A 20,538-nucleotide genomic window follows, 5' to 3' on the forward strand; every position below is an offset into this window, starting at 1 on the left:
ATACCTACTGTTACGCTATCATACTAGCGCTTACAAAATGAATTTAAACTGTTTATAAAACTTACGAAAAAAAGTTCTTGCAGCAGGACTTTCATAACAAGAGACCAGCAACTCATATTTTTTAACTGTGACAATGTTGCAATCAATAATTTCTAAAACATCTGAGTCCATTAAGTTGTTGGCATTTAGGAAGGTAGGTTGTCTCGATAAGAGATTTTTAACTTTTTAGCTCCCGACACTCGTTTATTATTTATTAATCAGTCGTTTTACTTTCAGTTGTTGTATACAACAACTGAAAGCAAAACTTTCCTTATAAGGAAGTGAATCTTGTAAACACATTTAAATTAATTATTTAGCCAATAAAAAGTAATGTTTTAATAATTTTTTTTTATTTCGTTTTAATTATGTCTATTTAAACCGCGTGACTCAAGCTGTTATGTGAGTCTTCTGACCAATGGCTATATTGCTATATTGTAATATAATAAACGTTTATTAAACGTCGATCAAACGTTTAGAATAACAGCTTTATTAGTCAATATTCTAAACGTTTAATTGACGTTTAATAAACGTATAAATTAAAGATTTAAAGCGAAGATTTTAAATCTATAAATGTTTACGTTTAATTAAGGTCGATTAAAGGTTTACAATATTGACTAATGTAAGTCGATATTCTAAACGTTAGATCAACATTTAGTAAACGTATATATAAAAAAGTTTGAAATATACATTTCAAATCAAGCATCCATTTTCAACCGATTTCGATTAAATATTGACCAATTCTGAACCAATCTGTGTTTACTGGGTTATAACAAAGCATATTTGGGGTTTACTTTATTCATTATTATAATCACGTATATAATAATCAGGGTTGTTATCTGTTAAATATGTCTGAGACATATTTTCTGCTGACATAAAATATGTCAGACATATTTTCTGTCGACATATTTTGACATAATTTTATGTCTGAATTATTTTCTGCTGACATAAAATATGTCAGACATTTTTTCTATCGACATATTTTTACATAATTTTATATCTGAATTATTTGCTGTTTGATATTCTTGAAGAAAAATCAATCTAACAAATGTATTGCGCATTTCAACTTAATTTACAGAGTTAAGTAAAAATAGTTTAACAAATTTGTTGCTTTTTTGCAATCAATTATGCTTCATAAAACTTTTACTTTAAACCCTATAAGCAAACATCAGTTGTTTCATAAAGGTCTTTTTCTGCCCTTTTTAGCGATGTATCATTTGATAGTATTGAGTAATATTGGCATTTATTGACTTATTTATTGATTATGACTTATTTATTGATTATGACTAATATTGACATTAATAGTATTGACTAATATTGACATTTGATAGTATTGACTAATATTGACTAGTATTGAGGCATCATTTGATAGTATTTGATAGTATTGATTAGTATTGATTCGTATTGGCGCTTTCCCTTATTAGAATGTAAAAACCATCTCAGAAGCTGAGTTTTTATTACTGAAAGTGGTTTTTATTAGTATGACTAAACTTAAAATTATTTCTTTGATTAAAATAATAATAAAAAAAAAACTTTTTCAGTTATTTTTAATTATTAGTTGATCCTGAAAAAGATTTCATTATGAAAAATTGAATTCAAAAGATTCTATGAAAAAAACGGTTCACAGAATTTCAAAAAATTCGTGCCAAATTAAATTCATTTAAGCATAAGAATTTGAAATATTTCACAAAAGTTATATTCAGCTCATTAAATTCATATTAAGAAGACTAACCGGTAATAATTTATAACTAATTACGAATTATATACTTTTAGTTATAATAGTTATGATTTATTTAACAATAAAATAATTGACAATTGCATTATAACAGCATAATTAACTGCCATAAACTTGCATAAAATGTTTTGAGTGAAATATATATTGGAATAATTATTTTTTTCGTTTTCCTTACGATTTAAAGTCAAAAATGGAGAATAATTTTTGAATGAATCAACTATTAGTTTAAAAATAACTAAAAATGTTTTTTTTTAAAATATTATTTTAATCAGAGAATAATTTTAAGTTTAGTCATATTAATAAAAACCATTTTCATTAATAAAAACTCAGCTTGAGATGGTTTTTACATTCTAATAAGGAAAATCGCCAATACTAATCCATACTAATCAATACTATCAAATACTATCAAATGCTATCAAATACTATCAAATACTATCAAATGCTATCAAATACTATCAAATACTATCAAATGATGCATCAATACTAGTCGATACTCTCAAATGATGCATTGCTAAAAAGGGCAGAAAAAGACCTTTATGAAACAAAAGATATTTGCTTATAGGATTTAAAATAAAAGTTTTATGAAGCATAACACAGGTCGACAAAAACAAAATTTTTTTCTGGTGCCAAGATAACAATTTGTTTTTTATGTAGGATTTCTTATTTTGATTTCAAATATGCCATTCATTTTTTTACCATCACGTCAAGTTGTAAAGATATTTGGGTTCAAATCTTTAGAATTTGGGGTAAAGTCCCTAATATTGTCGAAAAAAAAGTTGTTCAAAAGTATTTCAACCTGAGTCTTAAAAGAAGCGTATTTTCATAGAGATTTTAAAGATGTTATTCGTTTGTAATAAAAATAAGTATTTTTTGTATTATTGCTGAAAAACATTTTGTTGACATTTTTTCAAGAGTCTTTAGCATTTTTTCAAATAATTTTTTTGCCAAAAAATTTTAAGGAAAAATTTTTATGTTTTCTAAAATCTCTATACTATCTTCTAAAATACGCTTTTTTTGAGACCCAAGTTGACATACCTTTGAACAACTTTTTTTTTGACAATATTAGGGACTTTACCCCAAATATTAAAGATCTGAACCCAAATATCTTTACAACTTGACGTGATGGTAAAAAAAGAGTTGCATATTTGAAATCAAAATGTGAAATGCAATCCAAAAAACAAATTGTTTGCTCGGCACCAGAAAAAAAAAATTTTTTTCTTGACCTTCAATTATAACTGATAGCAAAAAAGCAACAAATTTGTTAAACTATTTTTACTTAACTCTGTAAATTAAGTTGAAATGAGCAATAAATTTATTAGATTGATTTTTTCTTCAAGAATATCAAATAGCAAATAATTCAGATATAAAATTATGTCAAAATATGTCCATAGAAAATATATCTTACATATTTTATGTCAGCAGAAAATAATTCAGACATAAAAATATGTCAAAATATGTCGATAGAAAATATGTCTGACATATTTTATGTCAGCAGAAAATAATTCAGACATAAAATTATGTCAAAATATGTCGACAGAAAATATGTCTGACATATTTTATGTCAGTAGAAAATAATTCAGACATAAAATTATGTCAAAATATGTCGATAGAAATATGTCTGACATATTTTATGTCAGCAGAAAATAATTCAGACATAAAAATATGTCAAAATATGTCGATAGAAAATATGTCTGACATATTTTATGTCAGCAGAAAATAATTCAGGCATAAAATTATGTCAAAATATGTCGACAGAAAATATGTCTGACATATTTTATGTCAGCAGAAAATAATTCAGACATAAAAATATGTCAAAATATGTCGATAGAAAATATGTCTGACATATTTTATGTCAGCAGAAAATAATTCAGACATAAAATTATGTCAAAATATGTCGACAGAAAATATGTCTGACATATTTTATGTCAGTAGAAAATAATTCAGACATAAAATTATGTCAAAATATGTCGATAGAAATATGTCTGACATATTTTATGTCAGCAGAAAATAATTCAGACATAAAAATATGTCAAAATATGTCGATAGAAAATATGTCTGACATATTTTATGTCAGCAGAAAATAATTCAGGCATAAAATTATGTCAAAATATGTCGACAGAAAATATGTCTGACATATTTTATGTCAGCAGAAAATAATTCAGACATAAAAATATGTCAAAATATGTCGATAGAAAATATGTCTGACATATTTTATGTCAGCAGAAAGTAATTCAGACATAAAATTATGTCAAAGTATGTCAATCGAAAATATGTAGGACATATTTTATGTCGGCAGAAAATATGTCTGAAAATATGTCGACAGATCTGCCAGACATATTATGTCGTAACAACTCTAATAATAATTATATAATGGTTAATATTATATACCACGCCTATAAAATGAAAAAAATCTTTGGTTTATGACCAATAAACTTTGTACAATAGTACAAACTATTATTATTAAATAAATTGGGTTTACATGCCACTTTGCACTTAAATGCAGATTGATGAAAACGTTCTTTTTCATACAAACATTACTTTTGAACATAACCAATATTAACTTTTTTGTATGATATGGATTTGAATACAAAATTTTCATTTGAATTATAAGTATATCACACAAAATTTAAATTGTTATGTAATATATCTTTGATACAAACTAAATTATTTGACTCAAGTAAAAACAAATGGTCTTTCTTTTTTTTTTTTTACACAGTCGTGAAAAGAGATTTTGACTAAAAACTCTTTTCACGACTAAAAACTAACGCTAAAATAAAAATAAAAACATAACGCCAGAGTTGAGCAAATATAACGCCAGTTATCCGTTATATTAGCTTTATATTGGCGTTATATTGCCGTTATATTGGCGTTATTTTGGCGTTAGTTTTATCCGTTATATTTGCTCAACTTTAGCGTTATATTTAAGAGAAGATGACCTAACGGCAAATACGTTATATTTGGCCTTATATTTACTATACTGATACTATTTTTACGAGGACAATATTAAAAAACAAAAACGTTTTAAGATAATAATCAGTATATAAATATGTGAAGTTAAATTATTATAATATGTATTTGTTGTAAACATATAGAAATATAATAAAACTAATAAATAAATTAAAAAATAATTACACAGTGTCTAAAGTTTACATATACAATGTTAATCAACAAAGTTGCGCAATTTATGAATATTTAAAAAACATATAATATATAACCTTAAAATTGGGTACAAGATGTTGACATCACTCAAAATTACAAAGCGAAAAAAGATAACTAATTTAAATCATGTGTGTTTTATAATATATATTTATTTCATTGATTATTTACAAGTATTTTGAAAAGGTATAGCTTTACCATTGTTACTTGATTTTAATGTCACTAAATAACACAAATTAAAAAGGTATAATATATATTAATTTGAACAGTTGTTTATGATTATTTTTCAAAGATATAACATTACTATAGCTTCAAAGTGTCGATGACGTTAAAGAATATAAAATTAAAAGGATAATAAGCAAGTGACACCTTCATAATTTATGGAATATAAATTCGTTTTGAAAAGGTACATGTAGCTTTACCAATCCTACTAAATCCTGTTGCCACTAAAGGTTACAAAATAAAATGAACAATAATTTAAAAAGGCATTTTCTGTAGCTAAGTCATTTATAATCATTTTGAAAAGATACAACCTTATCATTGCTAACAGATGTCAATGTCATTAAAGACTGCAAAATACAAAGATAACAAGCAAAAAAGCATCTTTAAAATGTCATTTATACAGGGTGACCAGAAAAAACGGAGACAAACATTTTTAATCATTTTTTATTAAACCAACAAAAATTAAGTAAAACAACGATGAATAACAACAACATGGACCTTCCGCAATAATATACTCAGTCGGTTTCGAAGTGGCTTCCTCCCGCGGCGATACATAAGCCCAAACGCGTCTTGAAATTTTAGCGATGGCCGCAGGTCTTCTGACGACAATCGATCCCATTCACGGCGCAGCGATTGCTTCAGCAACTCCAAACTTATGCGGCGAGTAGCACAGGCCCTAGCCTCCAGAATTGACCACACGCTGTAATCCATCAGGTTGAGATCCGGCGAGAAGGGCGGCCATTCTGAAGACACGATGCAGTCCGGAAAATGGGTCCGACGCTAGTATTGAGTCATTTTCGCCTTATGAGCTGGAGCAGAGTCCTGTTGGAACGTCCAATTCACATCGCCAAAGTGCTGTTGGGCCCACAGAAGTACTTGAGTCTCGAAAATGTCGCTTCGGTAGACTTCTTGGTTGATTTTGACTCTATGATCCACGGAAACGAGGGGGGTTTTATCGCTAGCGCAGATTCCGCCCCAGACCATGACGGACTGCAGATTTTTGCGGTGTTTGACAATGGCCGACGTGCCAGGAGCCTCAGCGGACCAGCTCCTGTCGTTTTGGTGGTTGTGCGCCTACTCGACGGCGAACAGCTTCTCGTCCGTGAACAGGATGCGCTCCCATCGCTGAGCAGCGGCCCGACGCTTGAGTTGGTGACATCTCTGGAGCCGCACACGTTTGTTTTCATCGGTGAGCAATTGAACTTTTTGGAGCTTGTAAGGCATGAGGTTAAGCTCCCTTTTTGCCATTTGTCGCACCGATTCATTCCGGTTTCACGGGCGATTTTTCGCATGGAGACCCTCGAACTTCGCTTGACTCGCTTCCTGATGATCTGGCGGTTGGCGGACAAGTTGACGGTGTGTCTTCTACCACTTTCTGGACGGCGACTATCGTGGCCGAGCTTCTTGAAACGATTGACGGCCTTGGACACAGTTTGCTTAGGCACATTAAGCAAGCAAACAATATCACATTGACGCATTCCTTTACGAAACAACTCAAAAATTGCACTACGTTTATTTGACATTCTAAAATTATAATATATTTAAGAGATATCAAACTAAGAACATATATATATACTAAACATAAAATGGAGAATCCGAAAACCAATAAAATTAATTGGATACCGTAAAAAACTTTATTATCAGAACATATTAAATTTTGTCTCCGTTTTTTCTGGTTTCCCTGTATAATGATTTTAAAAATATTTCATCGGTAAGATTATTATTGAAAAACTCATCATAAAATAAGGTATAACATGAAATCATAAACATCTAATTGGTTATTCACAAATATTTCGAAAAGATATAACTTTACCATTGCTATTGATGTCACAAATGCCATTGATATCACTCATAAATAAAAGAAAAAAAGAAAAAAGAAAACAGGCAGACAACCCATCAAAATATATGGATTATATAATTACAGTGAAAAGATACTTGTGACTTTACCACTGGTACTAAATGTTGATGCCATCGGTGATAAATGTTACAGCCACTAAATAACACAAATTAAAAATATGTATAATATATATTAATTTGAAAAGTTGTTTATAATAATTTTTACAAAAATATAACATTACCATGGCAACTAAGTGTTGATGCCATTAAAGAATATAAAATAAAAAATCTAATAAGCAAATGGCACCTTAATAGTTTATGGAATATAAACTCGTATAGAAAAGATACATGTAGCTTTACCATTGCACAGTGGACCAGTGACTGGACAAAAGTATAAAAACCAAAATCAGAACTTTGATTTCTAAATGGTTTCAAACCATTATAAAGATATTATAAAACAATTTAAAATCGTTTATATACACTTAAAGCTTTAATGAATATACTAATGCTGTGGTTAAAGTAGACGCAAATGTAAATTAGAAAAAAAAAATTATAAAGAGAAAAATGTTGTTTAAAAATCGATGGAAATAAATAACATTTACATAAAGTTTTGCGCTTTTTAAAATATTATATTATAACTCTGTGTATTATCTAGATTTTAAATGTTGCTAGACTAAAATTGGTAAGTAATTAACATATTTATAGCAATTTTAAATATGCTTATTATATTTTAAAGTCAAACTTTTGCTTTTAATTGACAATATATATTTTTTATTGCTACATCTTTTATACTCAGATGTTTTAAAGCTTATATATGTTTGCTTGAATAACTTCATAAATCTGGCTGCTACTAGGCGCCTCTGGTTTTCTTTTAGGTTTGAATTCTTTTACCTAACAAAAAATCTGTAATTGCGCTCAAAAATTTTTATTTGCACAAAATTTTAAAAAACGCGAAAACATATTATACGGTCTTACTCATACTAAACATATTACTGAACAGTAATATATATATATATATATATATATATATATATATATATATATATATATATATATATATATATATATATATATATATATATATATATATATATATATATATATATTTGTTGAACGTCGTAATAGCATAAAATAAGTAACTATTTTTAAAATAACATGATGTTTTTTATTCTTGACATGTTTCATAAATTTTATTTACATTTTCAAAAGATTATTTTACAATAATAAAAAACTCTGAAATAAATATTAAAAAATAGAAGTCTTTACAGAGAAATATTAACAGACAAAAAACTATACATAATAAACCAATATATTTATTACAAAATAACTCGGTAAATAACCAATAAAAACAACCAACTGTCAAAAAATATATATATATATATTTTTTTTAACTAACCCAAGAATTATTAATTTTAAATGTACGATCAATCAAACAACGTTAATAGCTTAAATATAAGATACTTTAAGCTTCCATACATTGGAATGTACTCTAATTACACTAAAAAGAAAATTTCAAAAGTTGTTCATAAATATTGTGTTATACACGTGCAAATAAGTGAATAATTTTATTTTATCTTGATAAATGAATACACAATGATACTCATGTTTATAATAAAATGATTTTATATTTATTAAAACAATTACTGCGGCAATGACATAGGCTATATCACATTCACTTCAAGTTACTAAAGTAAAGTTATGAACTCGACATGGCATTAAAATAGAATTCATATTAATTTTAGTATAAATATAACATTGCATACAAGAAAACAAAAAAAAATAAACAAAAATAAATAACTAGTAAAAATTCCGAAGTTATTCTCGCCTCGTGAATTTAGATACAAAATTAAAACTGGATTCATAAAGTAATTACACTATGTAACACAATTTTTCTTTATGGGTTCTAAGTGTTATATTTCAGTTTCTTATGTCTAAAATATGTGAAAAAAGACTTCATTAAGCACAAACTTTGCTTACACAACAAAAGCATGAAGAAAACTCATTTTTTTGTGATGATAGAACAATTTTTAGTCATTTACGTCATTCTCGTCAGGTAAAAAAAAAATTGCGCAAGTGATAGACAAACACAACAATGTTCGGAAACCACTCAACAAGGTTCAGAAATGTTTTGATTTTCTAGATTTACGATTGTGCTGTGAATCACTCTCTCGAAGTAGCCCAAAAATGTAGTCTCCCATCATGTTTTCGTTATACTATTTTTTGTGACCACGTTCAAAGTCCAATATATATTGATGAAAGCTTCTGTACACAACTTATGACAAAACTTTGTCAATTAGAAATCCTTGTCATGAACTAAATCTAAAACATTGAAATTTTATGAAAATCTTGGTTCGAGACACCTGTGCTTTTATACTTGTACAGCTACTTTTAGAACATTCAAAAACGTTCTTGAATGTTCTGAGAGTTTCTTGAAAGTTCTGGAAGTTTCTTGAACGTTCCAGAGTGTTTAGGAGAATTGTAGAAACATCTGGAAAACTCTAGCAGTTCAGAAAAATTATAGAAGGGAGCTCGGCAATAAAAACATTTTAATGCCAAACTTCAAGAATTGAATTGAATATCAATTTTCTCAAAATCACGCGATTTTCCAAATTTTATTGTCCCGGTTACAGAAGCAAAGATTTTTTAGAATAACACCAATTTCCTTTCTGTTTTAGACCTAACGGGTTAGAAAAGCATACTTTCAGCCCAGGAACAAAACAAAAAGAAAATTTGCTGCATAGTGTTATTGAAAAAAACGCAACTGGTTTGAATTTTAAGTTGCTTTCAACTATGATTTTAAGACTTCAGAAAGAGTTACTTTTTATACGTTGATCTAACGTTGATATTACGTTGATAATAATGAAAAATAAAACGTATTTAATGCATATAAAATTTAGCATTATGTTATCTAGCCACGTTGATTATTTTGGCGTTAATATAACGTTGATTTTTAGTTGATCGACGCCATGACCAATAAACAACATAACTCCAACGTTTAAAAAAAGCTACGCATTTTAGATTAGGCATTTCTTTTGTTTGTTATCATCTAATTTGTCATTTTATTCCAAGTAAATAAAATAATTAAGATGATGTAATCGTTTTGTATCTCTCTAGATATCAAGGAAAATGAAATCAGAAAAATTGAGGTATTTTTAGAGAAGTATTGGGAAAGTGGATTCCCAAGTTCTGTGACCACAGCCCGTGAAATTGCAGAAGAACTGAACATTCAAAGAAGTTTTCCATTGATTTGCACCACAAGGAAGAAAATGTTTGATTACGAAAGAGACAATGAAAGTGGTAGTTAAATGCTCCCACCACAGTTTAAAACTGACTTTGTCTTATGGATCAAGCTTTACAGCCTGTACAAGAGGTTTTTCAACAAACACATGATGTGGCTTCTGTGTTTTGATGTCTGTTCAATCAGAAAAGTCTCTTTAAAGCATACAAAGACTACACCCTTTTTGCTAAAGTGCCAGAATTTCCACAATGAGATGGGTGATATTGATCCATTTGAAATGGAGTTGAAGCAATTTATTCATCTAGTTGATAAACGACAAAAAGTTCGATAAATTTTCTAAATTATATCAACAGTACTGTCTCCAGGAGGTGTATCCAAATTTAAGGAGAGGGTAAAAGGCCTATCAGCTGTCTGACATGGCACTGAATAGGTAATGTTATACTGTTAGCTACTGCAATTTTAGACCAATTCAAAATCAATCAATCACGTTTCAAGAAGAAGTTTACTAAATCTGGTAATGCCGGCTGCAATCAGGGAAATGTTTCAGCTGAAGTAGTCTACAATTTATGCAAAGAGAGAGATATAGAGTTGGTATTATATATATATATATATATATATATATATATATATATATATATATATATATATATATATATATATATATATATATATATATATAAATTTTCTAAAGCTTAGAAAATTTATATATATATATAAATTTTCTAAGTTTTGCTGAAAATGCATACCCCGATAATTTTTTTTACATCAAGAGCAATATATATAAAATTCAAGCAATTTGGAGGCGGTCAGTTTCACAGTTACAAGAATTTGCCTGGTTCTTACAAAAAATGACTCCTTAATGTTTTGTTTTTTCTCGTCAATTTTGTGTTTCATTAATTTTTCAGAATAGTTATGCTTCTTTAAAATTGATTCAAATTGCTATTTACAGGTTTTGTAAATAGTTTCATTTTTAGGAGTTTTTGAAAAACCTGGTTTAATAAGTGCTATTTTTTTTGAAGATTTAAGAATACTTTTCATGATAGGTTTAACAGTGTTTTGTTTTCATTACTTACTAACTAATTTGATTTCTAACTTAATAATTTGATCACTAACTTACTACCTTTGTTTTGATTAATAATTTACTAACAATAACTTCTGGAAATGTCTTGTTATAGAGATTGAGAAATTCCATTAAAAAAAATCACATCCATTTGCATTTAGATTTATATATAATAGAAATGACACACATTGTTGAATACATTTGGTTGCAGAGTGTCCTAGTTAACACTGGTTAAAAGCTTATGAAAATGTCTAATGGAAGCGTTGTTTATTGAAATGATCAGTATTGTCAAATTTAAATTTTCCTGCTTTTTTAAAAAAATCTCTGAATTCAATGGTAATTATTTTATCTCAAGATGTTGCACTTCTCCAAATCACTTGCGTTTGTTTATCGATTATGGGAATACAACTAATAATGCAATGATATTAAAAAAGTACTTAATGTTTTTATTTTTGCCGTAATATTTTGAGGGTGGTGTTACCAAAAATATAAACTGTTTTGTTTAAAGATTTATTTTTAATTATATTTTTTATTTGATTTTTAAATACCTCAATGCCTCCCGAGAACGTTCTATGTAAAGCATGAATGTCGAAAGCAAACGATTCATAATTATTAGTGGTTAAACATAAAGTTGTTTCAAGTTAAAACTGGGATGCCGAGTCACTAAAGGATTCCAACTTTATATTTCTGATTTTTCCTGGTCTCTGGTGTCCAGAAGCTCTAAACATGTTGGTTGACTTATAAAAATGCATAAAATTTAATGACTCGGAACTTATTGATTTTAAGCCAGGAGTCCTGAAGTCCTTGCCACCAATATATCTAAGGACTCTGGGTTTAAAAAGTGATTGTTCCTCTAACCTAAAAGTTTTAATTTTTTACCAATAGTAGTTCCTTTTTAGATGCTCTAATTTGATGAATTTCTTTAAAATTAAGTAATTGAAAATTGTTTTCGATGTTAACATCGTGACACCATATCTCTCTAAGACAAATTATTGGAAAATTTATATAAAAATTATTTCAACGATGAAAAGTATTTTTAAATACTTTGTAATATAAGTTTTATTTTAATCAATTATTAATATTTTTTAAATTTGGGTAATAGTGTAATCGAAGAGGATTTTTAATTACTACATCATCGTTATAAAAAATAAGACCTGGGAAATAGTATAAAAAATTTTAAAAAATAATATCAGGATCCGAATTAAAAGTGATTGTTGGCATTTTAAAAGTAATTTGGTTACAATTGTTCTTGGCTTAATAATAACGGTTATACCTGTTCTATACGCTCTTTCTATGATTACATCTTTTACATTAAGACTATTTTCAAAGAAGTTTATTATTTTTAGTTCTGTATCTTCCCAATATTTGTTAAAGTTTTCTTTGGCTTCTTCAATTTAGTGATTCTGTGGAACAACTCTGGTCAAAAAGTCTTATAAGACCCTATAAGACTTTGGAAAAAAAAATTTCAGATTTGAACCTTGTTCAATTTAATCACATAAGTTACAAGTTTATTGTTATTAAAGTTTTTTTTTTGGTGGTTTCAAAATCCAATAGGTCGTATAAGACTATTTGGCTAGGGAATAACTTTGAGCACGAAGCAAGATTTCTTGCAATGCTTTTTGGGTTATGCTTTTTGTACATATATTTTTATCATTTTAAATGAAACTTATTTTTGCGTTATTTATTAATCTTTTACTTTAATTTGTTACAGTTTTTTTGCTTTTACTCAATTGGCAATGAAAAGTATTATCAATTTAATTAAATAAGTTAAACTATAAGTTGCTCTAACAATAAAATATGTTTATATAAAATCATATCTTTATTCTTTTTTAAACCAATTCTTAAATGTTATTTTTGTCATTTTAATATTTTATTAAGTTTTGTTTCTTTTATTTTACTAAACAATTCTTAAATCTTTTTCTTTGAAAAACGACAAATTTTAAACGCTATGCGATATATTTACATTTTCTTTTATAATATTAAATCAGAGATACATACATTGAAACTAAATTTTATTATTAAACTATATTTTATCGAGTAATGACGGATTTTTTGGAGCTTAATTATAAGATATCATGTAATTATTTTTTATAAGTTACGACTGTATTTTTTTTTTATCGGCAAAAAGTGTAAAGTGTAAATTTAAAAAAAAAGAAGTGAAATTGATAATATCATTACAACAGATATATTCAACAATGATATTCAAACGGGTATTCTAAAATCTGATATTACTGACCATTTTCCAATATTTTTTACACTTAATTCAAAATATGAAAATAAAAATAAATAAATCAAAATTAAAACACGCACTTTTAACCATACTAATATAAACCAGTTTAAAAACCAATTATCGTTACTGCACTGGAAGCATATTAACTTCAATGACAATGCAGACAAAATTTAAGATAATTTTTTTGAAACCTTTTACTCCGTACATGATGCAAACTTCCCTATTATTGATAGAACAATAACTCCAAAAAATATAAAGAATCCTTGGGTAACAAAAGGATTTAAAAAATCATCCAAGATAAAACAGAAGCTGTATATAAAATATCTCTAAACAAAATTATCTTCAAATGAGAAAATATATAAAGATTACAAATATCTATTTGAAAAAGTTCGTAAAAACTTGAAAAAAAATTACTACTCAAAACTCCAAGATAAATTCAAAAATAACTCAAGACGCATTTGGCAAGTAATGAACAAAATTAGTGGTAGACAAAAGAAATGCTCAGGTTCTCTCTCCCAGATGATTATTGTTGATAACAAACGTATATGTGATCCAAGAGATATAGCTCATGAGTTTAACAAATTTTTTATTGACATCGGTCCTAAACTAGCAAATAAAATTCCTTTTACCAAAGCAAAATTTAACGATTTTCTAGTACAGATGGATAATTGCAATGGTTCCAACGAATTATATTCAAAACTATTTTTTTAAGAGTTTGAAAGAGCATTCAAATCACTTAAAAAAGCAAAGCAAGCGGAGCAGATGACATAAACGGTAATATAATTATAGAATGTTTTGAACAATTAAAAGATATTCTTTTTAAAGTATATGGAGCGTCTATCCATCAAGGAGTATTTCCAAACCGATTAAAAATTGCAAAAGTTACCCCTATTTTAAAAGAGGGAGATCAAAAAAATATCAGTAATTATTGTCCTATTTCCGTCCTCTGCACATTTTCAAAAATACTAGAATGCATTATGTGCAATAGACTATACAATTATTTTCTTTCTAATAATTTGTTATACGTCAACCAACTTGGTTTTAAAATAAACGATTCTACGGAACATGCATTTATCCAATTTGTACGTGAAATTTGAAATTCTTTTGAAAAATCTAAATATACTTTAGGTGTTTTCATTGACCTATTGAAAGCATTCGATACTGTCGATCATCAAATTTTGATACAAAAACTGAAATACTATGGAGTAAATTACAAAATCATAAAATGGTTTAGAAGTTATTTATCAAACTGTAAACAGTTTATTTTTAGTAATAATAATTATTCTGATGAGCTTCTAAATATTTCATGTGGCGTTCCTCAAGGCTCCATTTTGGGACCACTGTTGTTCTTGATTTATATAAACGACCTAAATAAAGCCTCAAATTTAATGAGTATCATGTTTGCTGATGATACCAACTTAAAAATATATCCAAGTGGTTCAAATGCAATAAACTAACTCTAAACAGTAACAAAACAAAATGGATTTTGTTCCATCCTGTCTTAAAAAAAGCTTATTTACCCCCAAATTTGCCCAAAATTATTATTGATGATCTGAGATAAAAAGACACTATGTCACAAAGTTTTTGGGTGTTTTTCTTGATGAAAACATCACATGGAAAGCACATATTGACGATATTAGCACAAAAATTTCCAAAAGCATTTGAAATTTTATATAAATCCAGAACATATTTAAGTAAAAAAAGTTTAACCCAACTCTATTACTCATTTATACATAGTTATTTAAAAGTAAGTTACAATGTCCTTACCGCCGTCAGAAGCATGCGATCCGTTTAATTAATTTTGTGGATCGGTACACTCATTCCAAACCTTTTTTTATTAAAATGAGAATTCTCAATATATATGAGCTTAATGTGTTTAATGTCTTATGCTTTATGTATTTGTGGAAAAATGACTTATCTTTATCTGTCTTTAAAGATCTCTTTTGTGAAAAACCAATAAATAAATATACACTTAGAAATAATTTTCTCATATATGAACCTTTTTGTTGAACCAAGTTTAATAAGTTTTGTATTGCTTATCGCGCACCGTATCTTTGGAATAAGATTGTTTTGTCAAATTTTGATATATTTCACACTTATCCCACTTTCAAATATAAACTGAAAAATTTTATCTATTGATGACGTAGTCAAGTACTTCTAATTGATACTTTGTAATCTTTGTTTTTTGTAAGCTTTGTAAGCTTTGTTAGAACTTTTATTTTATTGTAAAATACGCTTTATGAAACGTTTTAATTTTTGTTTTTATCTTATGTATAAATGATATAGATTCTATATGTAGTAACGTCAGATTTATTTACACGAAATTTTATTTTATTTATATAGCATCGTCAGATTTATTTACACTGTTTACTGAAATTTTTTTTTTTTTATTCATTTTTGTTTTGCTGTAAAATGTCTAAAGCTGTAAAAGGTTCTGATGATAAGATCATTATGATCTTCTTTCAGATGCCTTGTTTGTTTGTTTGTAAAATACGATGTAAACGAGCAAAAAAAAATAAAAAAAATAACTTTTGAATAATTAGTTGTCGATTTCTTAAACTCAAATAACACAGTACAAGGTACACAGTCATTTTGGAGTTAATATATAGTTTAAACACTAGGCGAATAAAACCTCTACTTTGGTGCGATAAAGAAGATCGTAATTTCTTGAAATGTGTCACAATAAAACTACTTAATGTTTTAATCTATTTGCAAAAATCAAAGAAAATAGAGTTATAAGAAAATGTGTAATCAATAAGAGTTGAGAGATATAAACATAAAATTTAAAAAAGAAGAAACTAAATGTTAACACAAAGAATTAGAATACCATTTACTTTCCTCCGTTTTATAACCGGCCGTTTAGAGTTTTTTACTTAACGGACATTCAAATTCTCCGTTACTTTAACGGAGATATGTGAATACGGCTGCAGCGCACCTAAAAATTTTAACTTTAGTTTATCGTCGGTATACAAGGGAAATCCACGAAGTCCATTTTTGGCAGTATGAAGTTGTTTATACTACTATTTCGTATTTTAAATTCTCTATCGTTTAATATACCACACAAACTTAATAAATCAATTATTAATGAAATATTAGGATTTTTTATTTCAGTTATTACACAAAAACTTTATCAACTATTGCGCAAAAACTTATTTGATCATTATCTCAAAATGATGTTTTTGGACTATATAAATCATTTTTTAATATAAACTAATTTTTCAACTTTTTGTATAGGCTGGGTTGGCGATCAACCATTCATATATAAATTATCTAATTATATATAAATTTTAGTATTAAATTCTTGAAAGATTTTTTCAAGCATAAAAGCAACTCAAAATAAACCACAAAACAAGATAAAAAATAAAACTATTTATTAAAAGAAAAAATGACTCTCGAGAGTTTATGAGCTCATAAATACGACCGCGAGTTCTATTTATTTATAAAAACGATGACGTAATCGGTGCGTTTACGGCATTTTTACTTTTATCTTAAATGCTTTAATTTATCATTATCAACTATAATTGTCTATTATCATAATGCCTTTGTAATTGTCAATTATCATTACCATGTATCAAATATCAATATCGTTATCAATTGTCATTATCAATAATTAAATTTTTTAAATGGCGAGCATTACCGGCATTTTTACTTTTATTATTAGTTGGTTGCGAAATATTTTTCTATAGTCATTTAAAAAAAAAAAAAAAATTTTTAAGTTTTTAAACTGTTTATAAATATATTTAATAAGAGGCAAAACAAAAAAACAAAAGTGTAAGATTTTTAGTCCCTCCAAGTCCCACTTATCTACGGCTATGACTAGTGGCAATTAACTACTTACAGTTGGTTACAGTAAATTCATAAAATTATCATGACTATTAATGGTAAATGCATTCTACTTAATGCTACCAAAAATAACTCGTTTATAAATATTGAAATGATATCTGATTTTGACTTAATACCACCTGATTTTGGTGTTAAAAAAAAAGGAAGAGGTTTTTCTTCGAATATTTAACTTAATAGCCTACGTCGTGGTTCTAAAAGCATAGTTCTTTTATGTAGCGGGAGTGCAATTGATAACAAATAAATTTATCATTATATAGTAAATATAAGTTTATAATAAATTTATCAAAAAATTATTTTTTTTTGTTTTTTGCTTGTTTTTCTTATGATAAGTTGAAATCTAAATTTTTAAGTTTTGGTTTCTTCTTTTTATATTTCAAAAAATATAAATTTTGATTTCTTTTCTGTATTTCTTCTATAACATTTAACTTTTATAAGTTTTTTACATGCTTCTTTTTGACTCAGCAAGTTAGATCTCCAAATAGGATTTTCCTTCAAAACAAGCCTATAAACTTACGGTTTGTCTAAATGACAAAAATGTAATCATTCTTTACAACCTAAAATGGATGTTTAATAAACCTTGAACAACTTAGTCGTTTTTGTCAACCAATTATACTTAAAATTTATTTTGGTTTGAAGAAACATGCGTAGATCAGAATGTTTTTAATAAGAAACTGTAGTTACCAAAGCAACCAAACCATGTAGCATCTAATTGTAGTTTTCCAAGTTTCGTCTATGATCTGCAATACTTGTTTAAGGCATTTATTTATGCTTAAATTCGAAGCACTATAATTTTTGAAAAAATTATTTCACTATATTTTTTCTTCATTTACGACAAGTAAATATATTTTTCTTTATTTTTTCATTTTTAAGATTCCAATCAACATAAGAATAATAACGATAAATAACATTCCAAATGTAACTAGACGAATCAATCGATTACTATTTAATAAATGTCTTATACGAGAACTACCTGCAGAAGATTCAGATTCGTTATCTTCTTCATGTCTTTCAATTTCCTAAACACATATAAAATTCTTTTAATTTCCTAAACATATATAAAATACATTTTACTTTTAAATGATTTTGAAGTCTTTTTTAATAAAAAGCGTTATTTATGTTTAAATAAATTTGATTTTAAAAATTAATTTTTTATAACTGTATATTTTATATGTACGGAAAAAACTTATATGGAAACAAAATTTGTAGTAGGTAATAATGTTATATTTTTTTATATTTTGAATGAATTTAAAAAATATGAAACACTTATAAATTAAGATGAATTCAGTTTTAATTGCAGTAAAAAAAAAAACAAATAACAAGAACTAATTTGATTTAATATTAAATCACAACCAATTTAATAATTTTCATTGACAACGTGATGCTTAGGTAACATTTCAGGTGCACTCTATTTTCGTTACATAATAAATCAATGCATACCCCTCCAATCTGAAAATTTTAACAACCCGGCTGGATCCCGCATATTTTTATAATCCAAACATAAATCTTGTGTTACGGTTAATAATTGTTAACGCAAAAAATATTGCAAATCTTTTTAGTTGTGTACCTGTATAAGAATAGACTGAGTAGTAAATTCGAAGTTAAAATTTTAACAACCTTTAAAACTTCAAGTGAGCGTGCGTTTAGTTATATAATTTCTGAAATATGATTTAAGACAAACTTTAAAAGCATTTTTTTACAAACACCTTTTAAAATGAATAATATGTTTTACCTGTTCCAGAACAACATGTCCATGCTGCAATGGTTTGCCTGTTACCACCTCGTATCTAGGTGGCTCGTCATTTAAAGAATCTAGACTTTTATAAGTTGGAAGTGCTTTAATGGAGGAATTTGTATTGCTAGAATTTTCTTTGACGTCTTTAAATTTGACTTTCCGCGTTGATTTAGTTCTAATAAAATTCATTAATCCTGTTCCTTTTTGGTGCTTTTCTTCAACAGACGAGTTTTCTTTGTTATTGTGTTCTGTATAAACATATCCTGTAACACATATCACTAATTCTTTATTGTCTAGAGGAGAAATAGCTTCGTTAATGCTTTCATCTGCACTTACAGCAGTATCTGCCATATTATCATAATCAACTTTGTCTATATGTTTCAGTTTAACTATTGCAGTTAATAAGTTGGATATTATTACATTTATTCATTAAGACAAATTGCAAAATAAGTCCTGTAAATAGGTTCACGTGTATATAAACTTAACTTTATACATTTTAACTTTTTATTCGGCTAATTACCGATTTATAACGATTGAGTGATTACTTTCAATAGGAGATAATCTTTTTAAACAGTTTGCGGTAATTAATTTTGTAATGCAATAACAAAGGAATAAAGTATTTGTTAGCGAATGAGGCCGTAAATTGTTATGGTTTAACTCATTCGGTTTGATTTTAACGTCTTATGATATAAATTTTCTCAATTTATAGATAATAAATGCTAAAAATATTTTTTTGCTTAAACCAATATTATTTAACTACGAGCAGTTTATATACCCACGCTTGTAAAAGGTTCTGAAGAAAAGATCAGTGCGATCTTCTTTCAGACACCTTGCTTGTGTTTGTGAAAGTAATTGTTGTAATTAAAGGTTTATATTTGATCAGTGAAAGTAACATCGGTAAATAAGTGTAACTAAAAAACATTTTTGCTATAAGAAACTTAACAAAGAAACATTAAATTAACTTAAAACGAAAAAAAAAATTATTTTAAAAATAAATTTTGAAAAAATAGTAATTATAATCTCTTGGATAAATAGTATTAACAACAAAACAGAAAAAAAAAAAAAAAATCAAAACCAAAGTCTATTCAAATACTTACTTTGGTATTTTTGCTGATCTATGGTCGGCATAAACTGTATTATATGCGCAGCCAGGTAAAGTTCAGCAAAAATGCCACAAATGAGTATTCGAGATAAGATTTATTTTACAGAATGCTGAAAATATGAAGAAAGAAATCACTATTTTAAATAAATTCACGCTTGCATAGTTGTTAATGGCAAAAATAAAAAAAATATTGTAGACACAGTCTTTAGCCCCAGCTGGATTCGCGGCTTATTTAATAAAAAAAGCCTCAAGCAAAAGATGGTGAAGGGGAGGGAGAGGGAGGAGGGGAGGAATTTATATTTTAAAGTACCACAGATTTAGTGGTCTTATTTTTTTCAGGTGAAATTT

At 27.3% G+C, this 20,538-nt stretch overlaps 1 protein-coding gene across 1 annotated transcript; it reads right to left on the minus strand.

Annotated features, from left to right (window-relative positions):
* Positions 1-17,598: 17,598 nt before the first annotated feature.
* Positions 17,599-19,630, minus strand: LOC136081829 (uncharacterized). Its single transcript, XM_065800064.1, has 2 exons — positions 19,086-19,630; positions 17,599-18,372 (listed from the first exon to the last, which is right to left on the minus strand). The coding sequence occupies exons 1-2, from the start codon at positions 19,437-19,439 to the stop codon at positions 18,208-18,210; spliced, it is 519 nt and encodes a 172-aa protein (XP_065656136.1). The 5' UTR covers positions 19,440-19,630; the 3' UTR covers positions 17,599-18,207.
* Between the last annotated feature and the right edge of the window lie 908 nt (positions 19,631-20,538).

This window comes from Hydra vulgaris, chromosome 06, assembly GCF_038396675.1.
Source record: "Hydra vulgaris chromosome 06, alternate assembly HydraT2T_AEP".
Taxonomy (NCBI): Eukaryota; Metazoa; Cnidaria; class Hydrozoa; order Anthoathecata; family Hydridae; genus Hydra; species Hydra vulgaris.

Bases quoted from the DNA above. Each gene is read 5' to 3' on its own strand.
- LOC136081829 (XM_065800064.1), bottom strand. From the start codon at position 19,439: ATGGCAGATACTGCTGTAAGTGCAGATGAAAGCATTAACGAAGCTATT. The intron at 18,373-19,085 runs GTAAAACATATT...ATATGTGTTTAG, and splicing joins GACATGTTGTTCTGGAACAG to GAAATTGAAAGACATGAAGA.